Source organism: Platichthys flesus, chromosome 9 (genome assembly GCF_949316205.1).
Source record: "Platichthys flesus chromosome 9, fPlaFle2.1, whole genome shotgun sequence".
Classification (NCBI taxonomy): Eukaryota; Metazoa; Chordata; class Actinopteri; order Pleuronectiformes; family Pleuronectidae; genus Platichthys; species Platichthys flesus.
In genome coordinates, this window is record NC_084953.1 from 2286274 (window position 1) to 2301007 (window position 14734).

The following is a 14734-nucleotide window of genomic DNA, read 5'->3' on the forward strand; positions in this document are numbered from 1 at the left end:
CCCCCCCCCACTCCCCCTTCCCGAGTCTAATTAATAAAGAAGCAGCCCTCCTTGTGATGGTATGTGCCTCCCATGCAGAGCAGATTGAGTGCTGACAGATGGGGAAAGTGTCAGTGAGGAGAGCATTTAGACAACGGAGAACATGAAACCTGATCGCTCCCACACGTGTACAACCTACGTGCATGTGTGTGTGTGTGTGTGTGTGTGTTGAAAGTGAGTGCTGAGTGCAGTGGATATAAAGGTGTCTTTGTTAAAATGAGAGCCACTCCAGTCCTCAGTCAGACGTTTGGCCTCGGGTGTGTGGAGAGCTCAAGCGCTGCCTGAGCGCTGAAGCCCCCCCCCCCCCTAATCCCTTGCACAATCATACACACATATTCACAGATGAACACACACACTGAAATTGAACACAAGTGCTGCTGAGGTATCAGACTATCCAGTTCAATGCCCCTACATGGCCGTGGACACTCGACTGACAAAGTGTGCGAGGTACAAAAATGTTAGGTAATCAGAAAGTGTGTTTCCAGGTGAATCCACACATTACGTATATTTGTGGGTCTTACCGTAAGGTGAGCGGGGGTAGAAGGGAGTGGTTTCCTTTTGAGGGATCTCCAGGACCTTCCCGTACAGCTCGCTGGTGGAGGCCTGGTAGAATCTGACGCTATTGGTCAGACCGCAGGTCTTTACGGCGTCCAGGAGGCGCAGCGTGCCCACGCCGTCCACGTTGGCCGTGTACTCGGCCAAGTCAAATGAGATCTAAGGAAGAGATGGAGAACGTGTTCAGTTACCTTTACAGTAGCATCTCTGTTCATACAAAAAGTGAGGATTCATAATAGTTAAGATCTGAAAACTTCAGACTAAATATTTGGACTTGAGTCTTTGAGTCTGTGGCCGCTCACTGTGACGTCACCAAAGGATTTGTGAAATCGGACCTCGCTCTTCAGACATGACCACTTCTTAAAAAACTGAAATAAGTGTGTTTAGGACGAGAGGCTGGCACGAGCACTCCGTCTCCACTGGATTTAAGTCCTAAGTTCTCATCTGGTGAGATCAGAGACTAGTTTGAAGAAATGACCTGAAGTTCATCATTTTAAAAACAGACCTTGTCGTATCATGTCAGACATTTGCATAACTGAGCTGCAAAAAACGGACTGACAGCAAATAACCTGACTTGGCTTTGCCCTCAAGGACAAAACTTTGACTTCAGTCTGGAACTCAACATTTCCCAAAAGATTAAAAAGAATAATAACTGCGATGGACAATGTTGCGATTTGATTTGACATGTTATTATATTTTAATGTGCAACTTAAATCGATGATTCATTTTGTTATCATCTCTTCTCTATTTCAGGTGAGTTCTTTATTAATTTAATTTTAATCACCATATTGCACTCCTCCCACTCCGGTTTTGCACCTGTCTTGTATTCGACATACAAGTAGAAGAAAGTAGCACCTATTGATGACAATTAAATAATTGCTCCCCCCCGGAAACACAGCCGCCATCTTCTATGAAATTACAGAAAAAGTCTCCAAATCCTCAGCAGACAGAAAGTGGGAGGTGACAATGGTGGAATGTGTCATTTCTTGACTCCACCAGAGCCAATCAGAAAGCTCACACCTGAGCACTCCAACTCCCAGAATGCCTGTTTCCACCACTGAGAGCCCAAAGAGGAGAGAGCCTAATGAAGACTCAGGCGAGGGGCGAGGGGGGGGGGGGGGGGGGGGGGGGGGGGGATTGCATTTATATTGGAAATGTGTGTGTGTGTGTGTGCGACTCTGTGTACTTGGACTTCTTGTGCTTGTGCGAGTGCCAGGTCGGCCTCAGGCTCCAAATCAGGCGTAACGGGTAAATGGCGAGCTGGTTAGTGGTCACCACACCTGGAGCGAGCAGCGTGAGCCACGTGTGTGCAGAGGAAACGTTTTGGCCCTTTAGTGCTTCCACACCAGAGCTGTACACACGGCCAGATAAAGACCCCTTATTTAAAGCTGGGACCCAAGAACACTGGGCCTCTATTCCACTCATGGTGCATACACACACACACACGTGCACTCACACACTCTCTCTCACACACACACACACACACACAGAGCAGGTTTGATCAGGGTCAATTACACACACAGCTCAGTGTAATTACCTGTGACGCTCCACTCATGCTTTTACTTTGCATTCAGGCCTTTTCATTTACATTCACATCATTTATGAGAGTCTGAGGACACTTTCTATACGGCTGCATGCTTTACGTTACACAGAGATGTTTTCTACAGCACTGAACATTAAAATATACAGCAGCAGCAAAACACAGTAAGAAACAGACTCTGGTCTCACATCTCTCAGAACTTTAGGATTTTCACAAAGATTTCAGTATTATCTGCTGTGTGATATTCACAAATATGTAAGACTAAGGGATTCCATAGCTTTTAAAAATGTTGACAGTGGCTCTTATATTCAGTGATAATTCCTATTTGTTTATTATTTTATATTTGTAAGATTATTCTTCTATTTTCTCTGCTTGTGTTTTATTGGTTTAATCTCATCTTCAAGGACTTCAACACTGTATTTAGCTAACGAGTAAACAAACCTGGATTTTAATTTCCTTATCCTCTTCATAGTAGAATTAGTTAATTATTCATATTAAAAACATACACACACTGAATTCCCTCCTCACCAGCAGACATATTTCAATCCCATCTCTCTCAGGTTCAGCTCCTCCCCTTCTCTTTACTTTTCTCCTCCTGCTGCTGCTGTCACTGCTCAGACACCCCCCCCCCCTCTTTCTGAGTCTGTCCTTACCTCTTGTTTTTCCTCCACAGACAAGGTCTACAACACACACACAGACTATGGGTATCAAAACCAGCTGAGAGGGGCAGGGTCCAGGACGCCTTGACAACTTAAATCAAACAAATTGCCTTAATGCCTCCATTCTCTGTCATTATGTAAGGCAAGGCCTGAGCGCTGACGGTTTAAAGGCCAGACGTTAGTGCTCACCGGGGTCTGTGAGTGTGTATATATATATATATATGGTGTGTGTGTGTGTCTGGCGGGGGGGGGGGGGGGGGGGGGGGGGGGGGGGCGGGGGCTGCGGGGCGGGGGCTGCGGGGCCCCTCAGTCGACCTGGCAGATATTGTTCTGTTCTGGGAAGCGAGCCAGGCTCTCTCAGCATTGGGGGTCTGCCACCGAGCAACTATCCCCACCTGAAAAAAGCGATCCTCTTAAAAAGGTTCTAAATGTGCAGGATATACGTGCTGCGCTCGGTGGTTTGATTCCTTTCCTGCTCACACAAGGCCTGTTGAAATGCATGCATGGAACTGGGGAATGTGACTTTGTGTGTGTGTGTCTGTGTGTGTGTCAGTGTGTGCTTTGGCAGATGTATAAATATCAGCCATGCCCTCTCTCTGCGTACCCACATGGCCTTCACTATGGAATAGGCATTATGCTGTATATACACAGTGGTAGGAGAATGTAGTAATTATTGTGCGCTCTGAAAAAAGTAAATCACTCGAGAATAATGGAGCAAAAATGACCGAGATGATCTGAATCCACTGGTTTCCAACACGCAGAAGAGTAAAGTTTCTTTAAAAACAAATAAAGCAGAATGGCACTCGGTGGAGCGCATTCCTCCGCCAAGGCCGACCAATCGTGAAGCAGTGTGATCCAGACGTGACTTCCTGAGGAGCTGTCCAACACGTCCATGTCGATGCATCAATGTCGAGGAAAGTGTTTCGCCTCTAATCAGATCTGTCCTGGCTCGTGACTCAGGTATCCACCTAGTCTGCTGAAAATCACTCCAGGACTTTACGAGTATCTATGTGATTTAAATATAAAAGTAATTTAAGTCTTTACTCATCACATTACAGGTCAACTGAAATTAGAGCAGTCCTGTGTTGACAGGGCAAAAACAAACAAGCTGAATTCTCTCCAGGAGAGAGAGAGAACGAGAGCGAGAGCGAGAGAGAGAGAGAGAGAGAGGTTCAGACCTGACCTGGCAACCCCGGCACCTCCAGACAGGTCAATTACTCCACTTTCATCAGCTCGACTTACAGTGTCACTCACCTGCATTACAAAGACAATACTGCACACTAACCCCTCTCTCCCCTGCAGACATGAAGCTTAACACTGATCCTCTCCCGGGTTTGATAAGTCATATTTCTTTGCATCGTTAAAGTGACATTATTGTCTGAAAGAAGTTTTAAGAAGTGGGATGATAGACTCTTATTTGCAAGTGCTAATACGTGCAGGGAATTAATTATACGTCTGTGAGACTCCCGTTTACCATTTCGTTGTTTAGATAAAAGACCAGTTTACATGGCTGACACTCTGACAAACCATGATCTCCAGACTCAAACACACATTTTGGATTCCCAGCGACCAAGTACAACCACCAATCTGCAAGAAAACTCATTATTCACATGGAGGCATGTGGTTGATTGTCAGGAAAAATGTATATTTACAAAAATGACGAACCCTTCACTGTCTGAGAACCAAACTTATTATAATAAATTTAACTTTTCAACTTTTCTGGTCAACACTTTTGAACCGAGGTGACAGAGTAAGTCTGAACAGACACAGGTTTGAAGCTTGTGCAATTTTTCAGCTTAGGTTCACATACAAACACACTGTACTGTAACTGAAACTGTTAACACAGGACAGTGCATAATACATTTGCCCTGAAAGAGTCAAATCAACTATTATGACGTCACAACGCGTTTTAGATTAAATCTAAATCCTTGCATTGTGCGATTTGTCATTCGACGAGGTGACATCATTTTTCCATGTCTTCACGAGCGACCTGTTGTAGCCTGAGCCACTGTTGCTGTGTACTGGCCCACGCTAACATCCCACTCTGCAAACTCCACTGTTCCTCCATCATCGGGTGGAGCTGTGTTGTGATGAACCTTGAAGGGGAATCTCTCACCTCCAGTTCTGTCTTGTTGGATTTGTGTCACTCAAGTTCACACATACGCAGACACACACAACACCAACACACACCTTTGAGAAAAACCAAAGTGCCACTTCTTTCCTCGCTGTGTGCCAGTTTGTCTTTCTCCGAAGCGCAGACACAGTAGAACACAAATAGAAGTGAGAGAGGGAGAGATGTGAACAGTGGATGTATGATATTGCGTCATCCAGCTGGAACGTGTGCTGAAAAACCGCGTGTTTCTAGAAATGTTGTCATAACATCAGTCGTTGGCCTTCACAACACTGCAGGTACAACAATGAGACAGTTGACACTTCCCCAGAGCTGCGGCCGCCGCTTCCAGACATCATAGGCATGTACACACACACACAAACAAACACACACACACACACGCCCTTTTCATTCCACAAATTCCCTCATAACCAAGCTTTTTGTGTCAGGTGAAGGCTGACGACTAAATATAGAGCCAGTGACGAGCGGAAACAATACAAGCGTCTGAAGAGCTTTAATTACAGAGCACACCTGAAGGAAATCCACGTAGTGAGTATGTAAATAGAGGGTCTGCTCGACAGGAGCTCCGAGAAGTGCATGGTTTACATATTTTACAGGGTTTACGTAAGTCGTTTTACTGAAGAACAATCAATGGCTGTGACAACAACAGACGCACACGACGCTACAAAGGATGAAACAAGCGTCACCCCCAGGACCTGTGACGTGACGTTGACCTTATCATTACAAAAATTGAAATTAAACTTCCCACAGCTGCAAAATCTGCAGAACACATGTTCCAGACAAGAACAGAATCTTCAATCAATAAAAAACAAAAAGACTAACCCTAACCCTGACCAACTGGAGCTTTTCTTTGTAGGAAATATGTCCTGGAGCAGGATTTAAATTGAGCTTTAAACACCCAAAAAGTATCTTCTCAGGCGGGTAGGACTTAATAAAAGGTTAGGAACTGACTGGTTGGGTAATGCTGCATTTTATTCCACCTGTAGACAATCTCCACGGTATATAATAACATCTTTGCTTTGTATTAAGTCAACGAGTTCGGATGTTTTGAATCCTCTCTGTCGTCTCTTCTCCGATCTACAGATAGAATCTCCTGTTAAATGTTTTTGTAGCGCTGCTCGATTTATAAAGCACCGTCATGCCATGTGGACCGGAGTGGAACAGCTTGTTGTAGCCATTAGTTGTTTAAACATCAGCAAGATCATTTGTGTAATCTCTCTTCTGGTATTTAGGCCGTGGTTAAAATGCAGGTGGACATTGGCCTGCAGGGACCTTTCAGTTCTTATGGAATTAAAGCTGCAAGTGCTTTTAGTTGAAATGCAGCTTTAGATTCAATTGCAGAAAAAGCTCCTGTAGTTTTAAATGAGCAACAACAGATCAGCAACACTTTTTCATATAAAAATCTATGTGCATAAACACAGAGTTGTATTTTTTTTAACAATTTGTTAACTGTGACAACATGAGCTCATCCTGTGGCGTTGACAGACTTAGGATCATCTGAGTTTAACTTAATTGTGGAATTAAATTAAAAAAACACTGAAAATAGCTCCATGTTTCTTGGTAACCGCCTGTCAAACAGAACATGAAAAGATCGTCTCCTCCGACCTCTTCTCTCTGTTGTGGCTTTTCTCTGTTTAACTTAGCGAATGTGAGGCTGAACTCTGAAACGTTGATTTACTTTGAAGAGATCTTAAAAAGATGGGATTATAAAAATAAACACGGCAGCAATTTCAAGGTCAAAAACATGTTGTCGAATCCGGGCTCTGATCCTGGTCGTGACATGTATCCACCCATGAATACCACCTCAGAAAAATGGTGTTCACTCATCATCATGATCCTATCAGCTCAGTGCTCATGTGTCTAATTACTGGCACCGCTCGGTTAGCGCGGAGGCCGCTGCAGCTATGGCAATGAACAAATACAAGTCAAACAGCTCAGGTGGAGACGTGGGCAGAACATGTGTGGAGAGATGCGAGTTGCAGGAGCGTATGTCAGGACAGGTACGACTGACAGAGAGCTGCAGATTGGCTGTCAGACTCAGGAATCATGCAGTGGAGTCTGGAAAGTCCCCGGCTGCCTCCCGGCTCTCTCTCTGTGCCTCCCTCGCTCCTTCTCTCCTTCAGGCTGCCATGTTTTCTCCTGCTGGAGTCCAAGAGAACAGGTGGTGGCCGATCTCTCCATCACTGCTGCCACTGCTCCATCTCTCAGGGCACCAAAAGCTTGTGCCTGAGCCAATGCAGACCAGTTACGGGCCAATACTCCCATCATATTAATGTGATCGTTTCCCCAGTAGCCTGCTGCATGACTGGATTCTCTTGATGTTCTCACACTCGTCCTCTAACTACCTTTTTATTCAAAACTCAGGATTACTTTTCATATATATCAAATATTTTGATATCTGAAGAATTAACTTGCCAAATGCCAAAGTAAAATATATTTGATTTACAATAATTGGAATTGTTGGTCAATACAGTAACTCAGTCAAACAATTGATCAATCAATCAACAATCTCATGTGCAAAAGATGGAGTTTCTAGCTAATTATTAGCAAGTAGTAGAAAAACTAAAAAGGCTAAAGAGGAAAGCCAGACAATATGTGACGAGTTTTAAAGAAGTGTTTTTCAGAGAGCAGACAGCGGAGGTGTAGTCCTGCACCTCATTCCTTTAGCGTTGGATAAGAGCGCCTGGAATAGAGCCTGTCTGGAAAAGTCAATCAAGAAAAGAGGAATCGTCTCATTCCTCCCTTCTCTCGATCGCCCGGTCTAGCCTGAAGACATTCACTGTCAATCACAACCTCCTCCCTCACAAATATAAACACGCGTGTAAACATGGCAACGGGTCCGACAGCAGCGGGTTGCGGTCGTGCCCCGTGGCTGTGGGGAGCTATCACCTAATGTGCTCACAAACACACAAACTCACACACTGACACACACGGGTGCACGGGTAGAATCGGCCGAACCCTTTTACCGGTGGATTTTTGGTGCAAGTGCAAAGTCGTGTTCACGATACAAACCGGTGGCAAAATGAATTGAAGAGTGAACGGCTGGATGGACGGATGCTGTTGACTTCATGAGGATAAAATCGTGTTCTGATCCAACATCAGCTGAACGCGACACAGTCCTGGCTTCACGGCACAAAACCACAAACCAGCTCAGTGCATCCAGAGTTTGTTAATCTGCTGATGACTCCCTCTGCAAATAGCTTGATTGGTCTATAAAGTAACAGATGGCAACTGAGATTTATCGTTTAACACTTCCTACGAAAAACTCAAGAGTGATCTGACCATCATCCTGAAAACCTATGAAAAGGAAACAGAACATCTACTTTCATCATCTCATCATCTCATCTGAACACTGACAGGTGAAGACCTACACAGCGTCCTTAACACCAGATACCATCTCTCTCTCTCTTCCTCCTCTTCTTCCTCTGCGGGTGTCTCTCCTCACACTCTCTATCAGCTGCCCAGGTCCAGATGACTTCAAAGTTCAGCACGAGAGGTGAAGACGGACCTCCCACATCTGAGACCCCCTGCCAGGACCAAACCTGCCCCCCCCCCCTTACACCTCTAACTTCCATCCCCTAACCCCCCCCCCCCCCCCCCAGCTCCAGCTGCTGCTCGTGCTGCTGTCGGTCCATTTGGCTGCAATCAGCACCCAGCATCATGTGTGATTAGAGGAGGTGGGGGTGGTGGGAAGTAAGATTTGACAAATTGGCACATTCTTTCCACCCAGTATCCCCCCCCCCCACGCCCCTCCCTCTCCATCCTCCCTTGTTCACCTCACATGCCCACAGACCCCACTTAAATCTAGCAGCACCCCTGTCGACCCCCCCGCTCACACTCCTACCCCTCTCTGCACTTGATGAATGTTGTCCTTGTGAGTGGAGGAAGTCACCAGCGCACCACCCCCTCCACCCTCTCTCACACACACACACACACACACGTGTACACAGACACACACACACAGATCCCTGCAATGCTGCTGCTTGCAAGATCCTTAAATAGAAATGAAGTTCGGGGACCACCGCCCCGGCAGGTGCAAACACTCTTCGGTTACACACATATGGACTCGCAGGCACACACACTGCTGCGAGAACACACACACTCGCCTGTAAATACACATACAGACCACAGTCGACCACAATAACGCAAACCAACACACACTCTGGCTGCTCTGGTAGCTGTCACAGAGCCATGTGACCGAAACGGAGCTCAGATTCTGATCCAACATTATGCCTGATTTACACAACCTCCCCCCCCTCTCCCTCCCTCCTCCCTCTGCACTCCCTCTCCACCTCAAACCTCAGCCTGTCTATCCCGGCTCACCCAGGACCCCCTGGGCAGCAGCAGCCCCACAGCTGCATGATGAGAAGGAGCGTGAGCAGGACCCAGGTTACGGCCGGCAGTTAGACGGTGGCTGTGTGGTTATAAATACCTCCTCGTCTGCCTCCTAGTCACTGAGCTCATTAAGGCTGTTGATGTGTTGTGTTGTCTTGGTTCTGAGTCTATCAGGGTAATTTCAATTACAGGGAGTATGAGCACGAAGGCATAATGAAACCAGAGGTTTCCAGGCATCTACTGCTGCTTTCAGACACGCACTGAAGTCAGGACATCTTCCAGAAATCTTCCAGATGCTCTGTATGAGACAACACAAATCCCCCACACACTTGCTCCTGACATTGTCCAGAACTTTTCCTAGTAGAGGCCCTAATAAAAATGTCAGAGAATAGAGCAGTAACATTTCCGGAAAGTTCACGTTGTGCAAATGGGTTGATGACCTTTCCAAAACTCAACACAACAAAAAGAATAATAACAGCTTTCCTACATTTATAATCATTTATCTTGACTCAACATTAATGTACTGCATTTATCTAGAGCATTTAACGACTTCACTTGGTCTTAAACTGTGGATTCATTTCATCATATCTTCCAACCAGGGTTTTTTTGTGCTTTTATACACGTGCACATTTGCTTGAGAAAGACTCTGGATGAATAGCATTGCTGTGTCAGCAGTACAGTGGGAAAAAGAAGAGAACATTACACATCCTTTCATCCTTCACTCTAAAATCACTGAGCTAAGTTGAGCCAGCGTGGGGAAATACAGCATAGACGCAATAATGGGTAAACTGTGCCCAGTACCTGTGGTTTGTCGTGAACCAGCGTTGGTGTTATTTTTATGTTACCGACGGGTCACTGGCTCTTGGGTGGTTTCTTTACCCTCTGCTGCTGTGTTAACCCATTACTGCATCTGTGCTGCACTGACCCCCACACAGGGGGAGGTAGAGCCCTGTGAATTCAACAGCTTGACACTGGCACAAACAGCCTACAGTTGTTTGGCAGTTGTTTTCCTCACCGAACCCCCTGGTGGAGCAGCTTCTCAAGCTTTAAATGAGCCTTTCCGTTTGCAGTGTATTTTCGGTTTGGCAGATTTCCAATGAGTCAACACGGGCCATTGTGCCAATAGTGACAGACGGTGACAGGCTACGACATCAAACCATGATCACCTGTAAGACCCGACAATCCAGGAGCTACCCTTCAGGTAATGGGAATCTTGGGTGTGCTCGTATCTCCGTTCCACTACAGCTCTTTTCAAAGATGACCAACAGCGATGGTATAGGATCGCCCTGGTTCAGCCAGGAGCAGAAACCAGCTCAGGGTGGGCAGCGTCTATCTCAACCATCTGGGTCAACACCAGAAAAATCGGGCAGAGAGAGAAAAGAAAGACCAGAGGATGTGTGGATCTCATCTGATCATGAAACTACAGACAAGCATAATTCATAAGCAATCACATTCTCAAATTCTTTACTCAACCGCACCCAAAGGTGATTCAGCAAGTGAACATATAGGCAAAGACTTCTCTTCTATTCATTTCAATTATCATATGAACATCGAGTCCCAAATTATAAGATCCTCTATAAACCTTTAAACTCCTCTATCCCAGTGGAGATGAGATGGGAATAAATGGCTTCTTAACAAGATTACACACCTGGAGACATCTATAGAAATATCTCCACAATAGTATTGTGACTATTTTTTTAAAAGGGATGAAACTATAGTGTTGATAGAAATGCCAACATTTAATACCTTCCTTAACCATGACTGGAAAGTGGAGTCTGGGAGAGATGGTGGGAAAAGGGCACTGGTGGTGGATAGGCTAAAGAGCTAGAACATGTTTAAACGTGAACTGGGATCTAAAAATGATACCACACTTTGAATGTGTTCATCACAATGGGGTCTGTCTGGGTTGTCTTGCTGAGAGGTAGTTGTGAGAGGGAGCATAGAGACACAAGATTACACAAAGCCTGGTTCATACTTCCTTTATGTTGGTAATTACCCAATTTACCACAATGTGATTATAGAAGTCTAATAATAGAACAACATGTTTTGCAATGCTAAGCCCCTATTCTCTCTTCTGTCTCTGTTTGATGTAATTTCCTAATTCTGGGGATGAAGCTCTTCCTGATAAAAGACGAGATTATACAGTCCTTTAAAAGATACGTGAAAGAAAAACAAAATCCTTGGGAAGATGTTCATCTTAATATGGTTTATTCTATAGGTAGCAAAGACCAGCATTGTCAGTGCTGCTTGGATTCAGATTTGTTTCAGATTGTTTTGAAATATTTAACTTTGCGTAAACGACTTAGAACAACAGGTGAAAAAAAGGTTTCTATTCCAGCCATTTCTTTAACTCTACATAGGTTTCAGTCGATAAAACGGTAAATTATACTTTAATATAAAGCCTGGTTGTATGGTTTGACATATAAACATGAATCTAGCAATGGAGATGAGATCAGGTGATACTGGACCCACCCTACATTGGCACACTGCTAAAACAAAGACAACACAATAAGACGGGGCGGGCAGGGCAAACAAATCTGTCAAAGCAACCTTTGCTCCAGTTGAGTAGGTATGTGATTTTGGCCACGTGCACGTGTCGATGCTCGTCACCCCAGGTCTGAGCTGATGGCTCGTCTGACAGCACGAGGAGGCCGACTCACGGGAGACGGTGTGATGTGGGAGCGGTCAACCTTTTCCATCCTTTTGCAACCCTGTCACCCGATAGCTTTCATCTGGAGCAGATTAGAGACGCAAGTACTTTCTTATCTCTCCACCTTCCAATGTATCTTTCACCATCTCTCCCCCGTTACTGTCTCTTTCCTCCCACCCAACACTCACCCCTTAATTCCTCCATCTATGCACCAGAGCATTCTTACAATACTCTTAAAAGGAGGTGCATCGAAAAGGGGGGGAATAGTTCGGCTAAATTAATAGGCGGACAAATAAGAGAACAACCTGGCCAAATAAGTAGATTGTTGCACTGTTATTAGCATCTGCTGTTAAACTATTATTCTGTGTATTAGACAGTATAATAGTTTATTATTTCATACAGTTTATGAAGAAACAGCTGGCTCTCCTTCAAGTACATAAATCAGCTCATATTGTCTTATGAGCACGAGCCAAGTCCACTCAGCTCTGTTTGAACACACAAAGTATGCAGCTCGGTAAAAAGAAGATGATCAATCACAATCCCGACAGCCAGTGCACTTACGCACATGCATACACACTCACACATTCACATACACACACACAGACAGAAATCAATAATGGGCATTATAATCATACAAGACCTTACCACAATATCTAGCACAGGCTGTGTTTGTTTGTCATTTGTACAATGTTGCTTGCACATAGTCTAAAATTAACAGAGCACTTATAAACAACCACACGTACACACAGCAAGAAATCCACATTAATACCAGTCATCAATCTCAAAGTGATGGCATGTTGTGCTGTCCTTATTGGGAAGAGATATCACTGCATTCTTAATGGGAGTACGTGTTGCAGAGCCTGAGCTGGGATGGAGATTTAATCCCTGTCATCTATCTCTATTAAAATGGCTCCAGATAGCCAATAGCTAGCTGGTCTGACAAGACCACGAAAACGACATATAGACGATATTCTGACCCATGAGCATGAGCCACTGCCTGAGTGTCACCAACAGGTAAAGACATGGCTACTGCCCTCAGCACTTAGTGGCCACAAAACCAAACACATTTCATTAGAAAACGATCGGCTATGCTGATTGGAAAGGGCAGGAAATAGGAGTAGTGTCAGGAAATGTATTACTATTATTATTCCAAAGTAGATGCCATTATCACATGTGTGGTCCTGGGTGTTTAGGTTATCACCGTGGAGCTCTTACTGCCTGCGTCACACGACCTCAAGTTCCATCAACATATCATCGGCAGAAACTCATGATTCACACTTTTACAGATCCACGTGGACACACACACAAAGTCACACACACAGAGGTTAGCAGAAGACAATTGCCAAGGTTCAAGTCCAGCCCGGCTCCACCCGCCTCTCTCACCGAGGGAGGGAACATCGGAGCAGGGGTCGGAATGCCGGGTCGGACCGCTGCGGAGTGGCCGGTCTTTGAAGGAGGCCTGTGGCAGGGAAGGGTTTTTCGGGAAGGGGAAATGCTCTGCTGGAAGTTTTAGATATCAATGGAAAGGCTTTCTCTCTGCCATGCAGGGCAGCAGCGTGGCGTTCCTTTATCTTCCACTACTTATCCCGCCACAGACGGAAAGACAATGTCAAAAAAACATGTAACAGGAATATTTCCAGGAAGGGAGAGCATGAAGAACTGCAATTCAATCCCTGACAGGGACGATGCCGGTGGAATATTCTGTTTGAAACTAAACAGTGAAACATCAAGTATCAAGTTAGAACTGTTGTAAAAATAAGTTATGGGACTAAAATCTGATATCTCTGATGTGGAAAGAAGAAAAAGTCAGCGGCTGATGGACAGATCGCGATCAGCCCACAGGAGAACATGCAGTAAGAAAGTCCTGTGACCCAAACTATCCCACGATCCGGCAGCAACCTGGCTAAACCACAAGCATAACCTCCGGCTATCCAGCTGTTTCATCCAGAAAACATCATTACATTCACACACACACACTCCAGCAGGGAGCAGTTTGAGAGCTGCGCTCAAGTTACAGATAAGCCCGACATGCACTCTCTCACTGTAAGGCCTCTCAGGCCCTCGTCCACCATGCTGAGAAAGATATTTCATCTACAGATAACAGGTCCTGGTGTGTGTTACATGTTAATTCTGTACAAATCCCACAGACAGTGGCTTTAAACAGAGGAAGGTGAACAAAGTGTTCATCTTTCTACCAGGGCTGTGAAACTGTGTCCCTACTGTTGTACAGAACTTCCAACATACACACACACAATCATACACATCTAAAATAACTACAGGCCAAAGTTGGACAGGGCAAACATCCCAGTGGCTAAATTTGTTCAGCTAAAAGAGTAATTCCCCAAACAGCCATCACTGCAGCAAGAGCTTGACTAACTATTGACTTGCATTCCATGTAATTTAATTGTTGTGTCACAATAAAATCTAATGTGCCCCTTCACACTGGTTGGCATGTTGTGTGAAGCACATGGTGCAACCCAGAGACAGGAACACCTGCATGTAGCTGAGAACACTGTCCCAAGGCACGTGTAGGTTTCATTAATGAGGAGATGAGCTCAGGGTTCGGGGAACTGTCTGATCCAGCTCAGTACGTGACATTGATTGATGGACCACAGTGCGAGTTGGTGGTTGGTGGTAATTATTCTCAACAACATGTCGTGGGTTGGCAGCACCAACAGGTTCCACTAATCAGTTTACCTCGGGGAAACCCTGCTATTACACATTCAAATGTGACACTGACACACAACAGTTGCTTGGATTCGCACAACATAAATGAACCACAACAAATCATTAAAAATATATTTAACATGCTTCCCTATACAAAG

The 14734-nt window shown here is 45.1% G+C and overlaps 1 protein-coding gene across 1 annotated transcript in view; it reads right to left on the minus strand.

Annotated features, from left to right (window-relative positions):
• Nucleotides 1-14734, minus strand: part of gmds (GDP-mannose 4,6-dehydratase) — a 131646-nt gene that overhangs the window by 91983 nt on the left and 24929 nt on the right. Inside the window, exon 5 of the mRNA XM_062395820.1 lies at nucleotides 561-753. Coding sequence (XP_062251804.1) covers nucleotides 561-753 — 193 coding nt within the window. The remainder of the gene's footprint in view (nucleotides 1-560; nucleotides 754-14734) is intronic.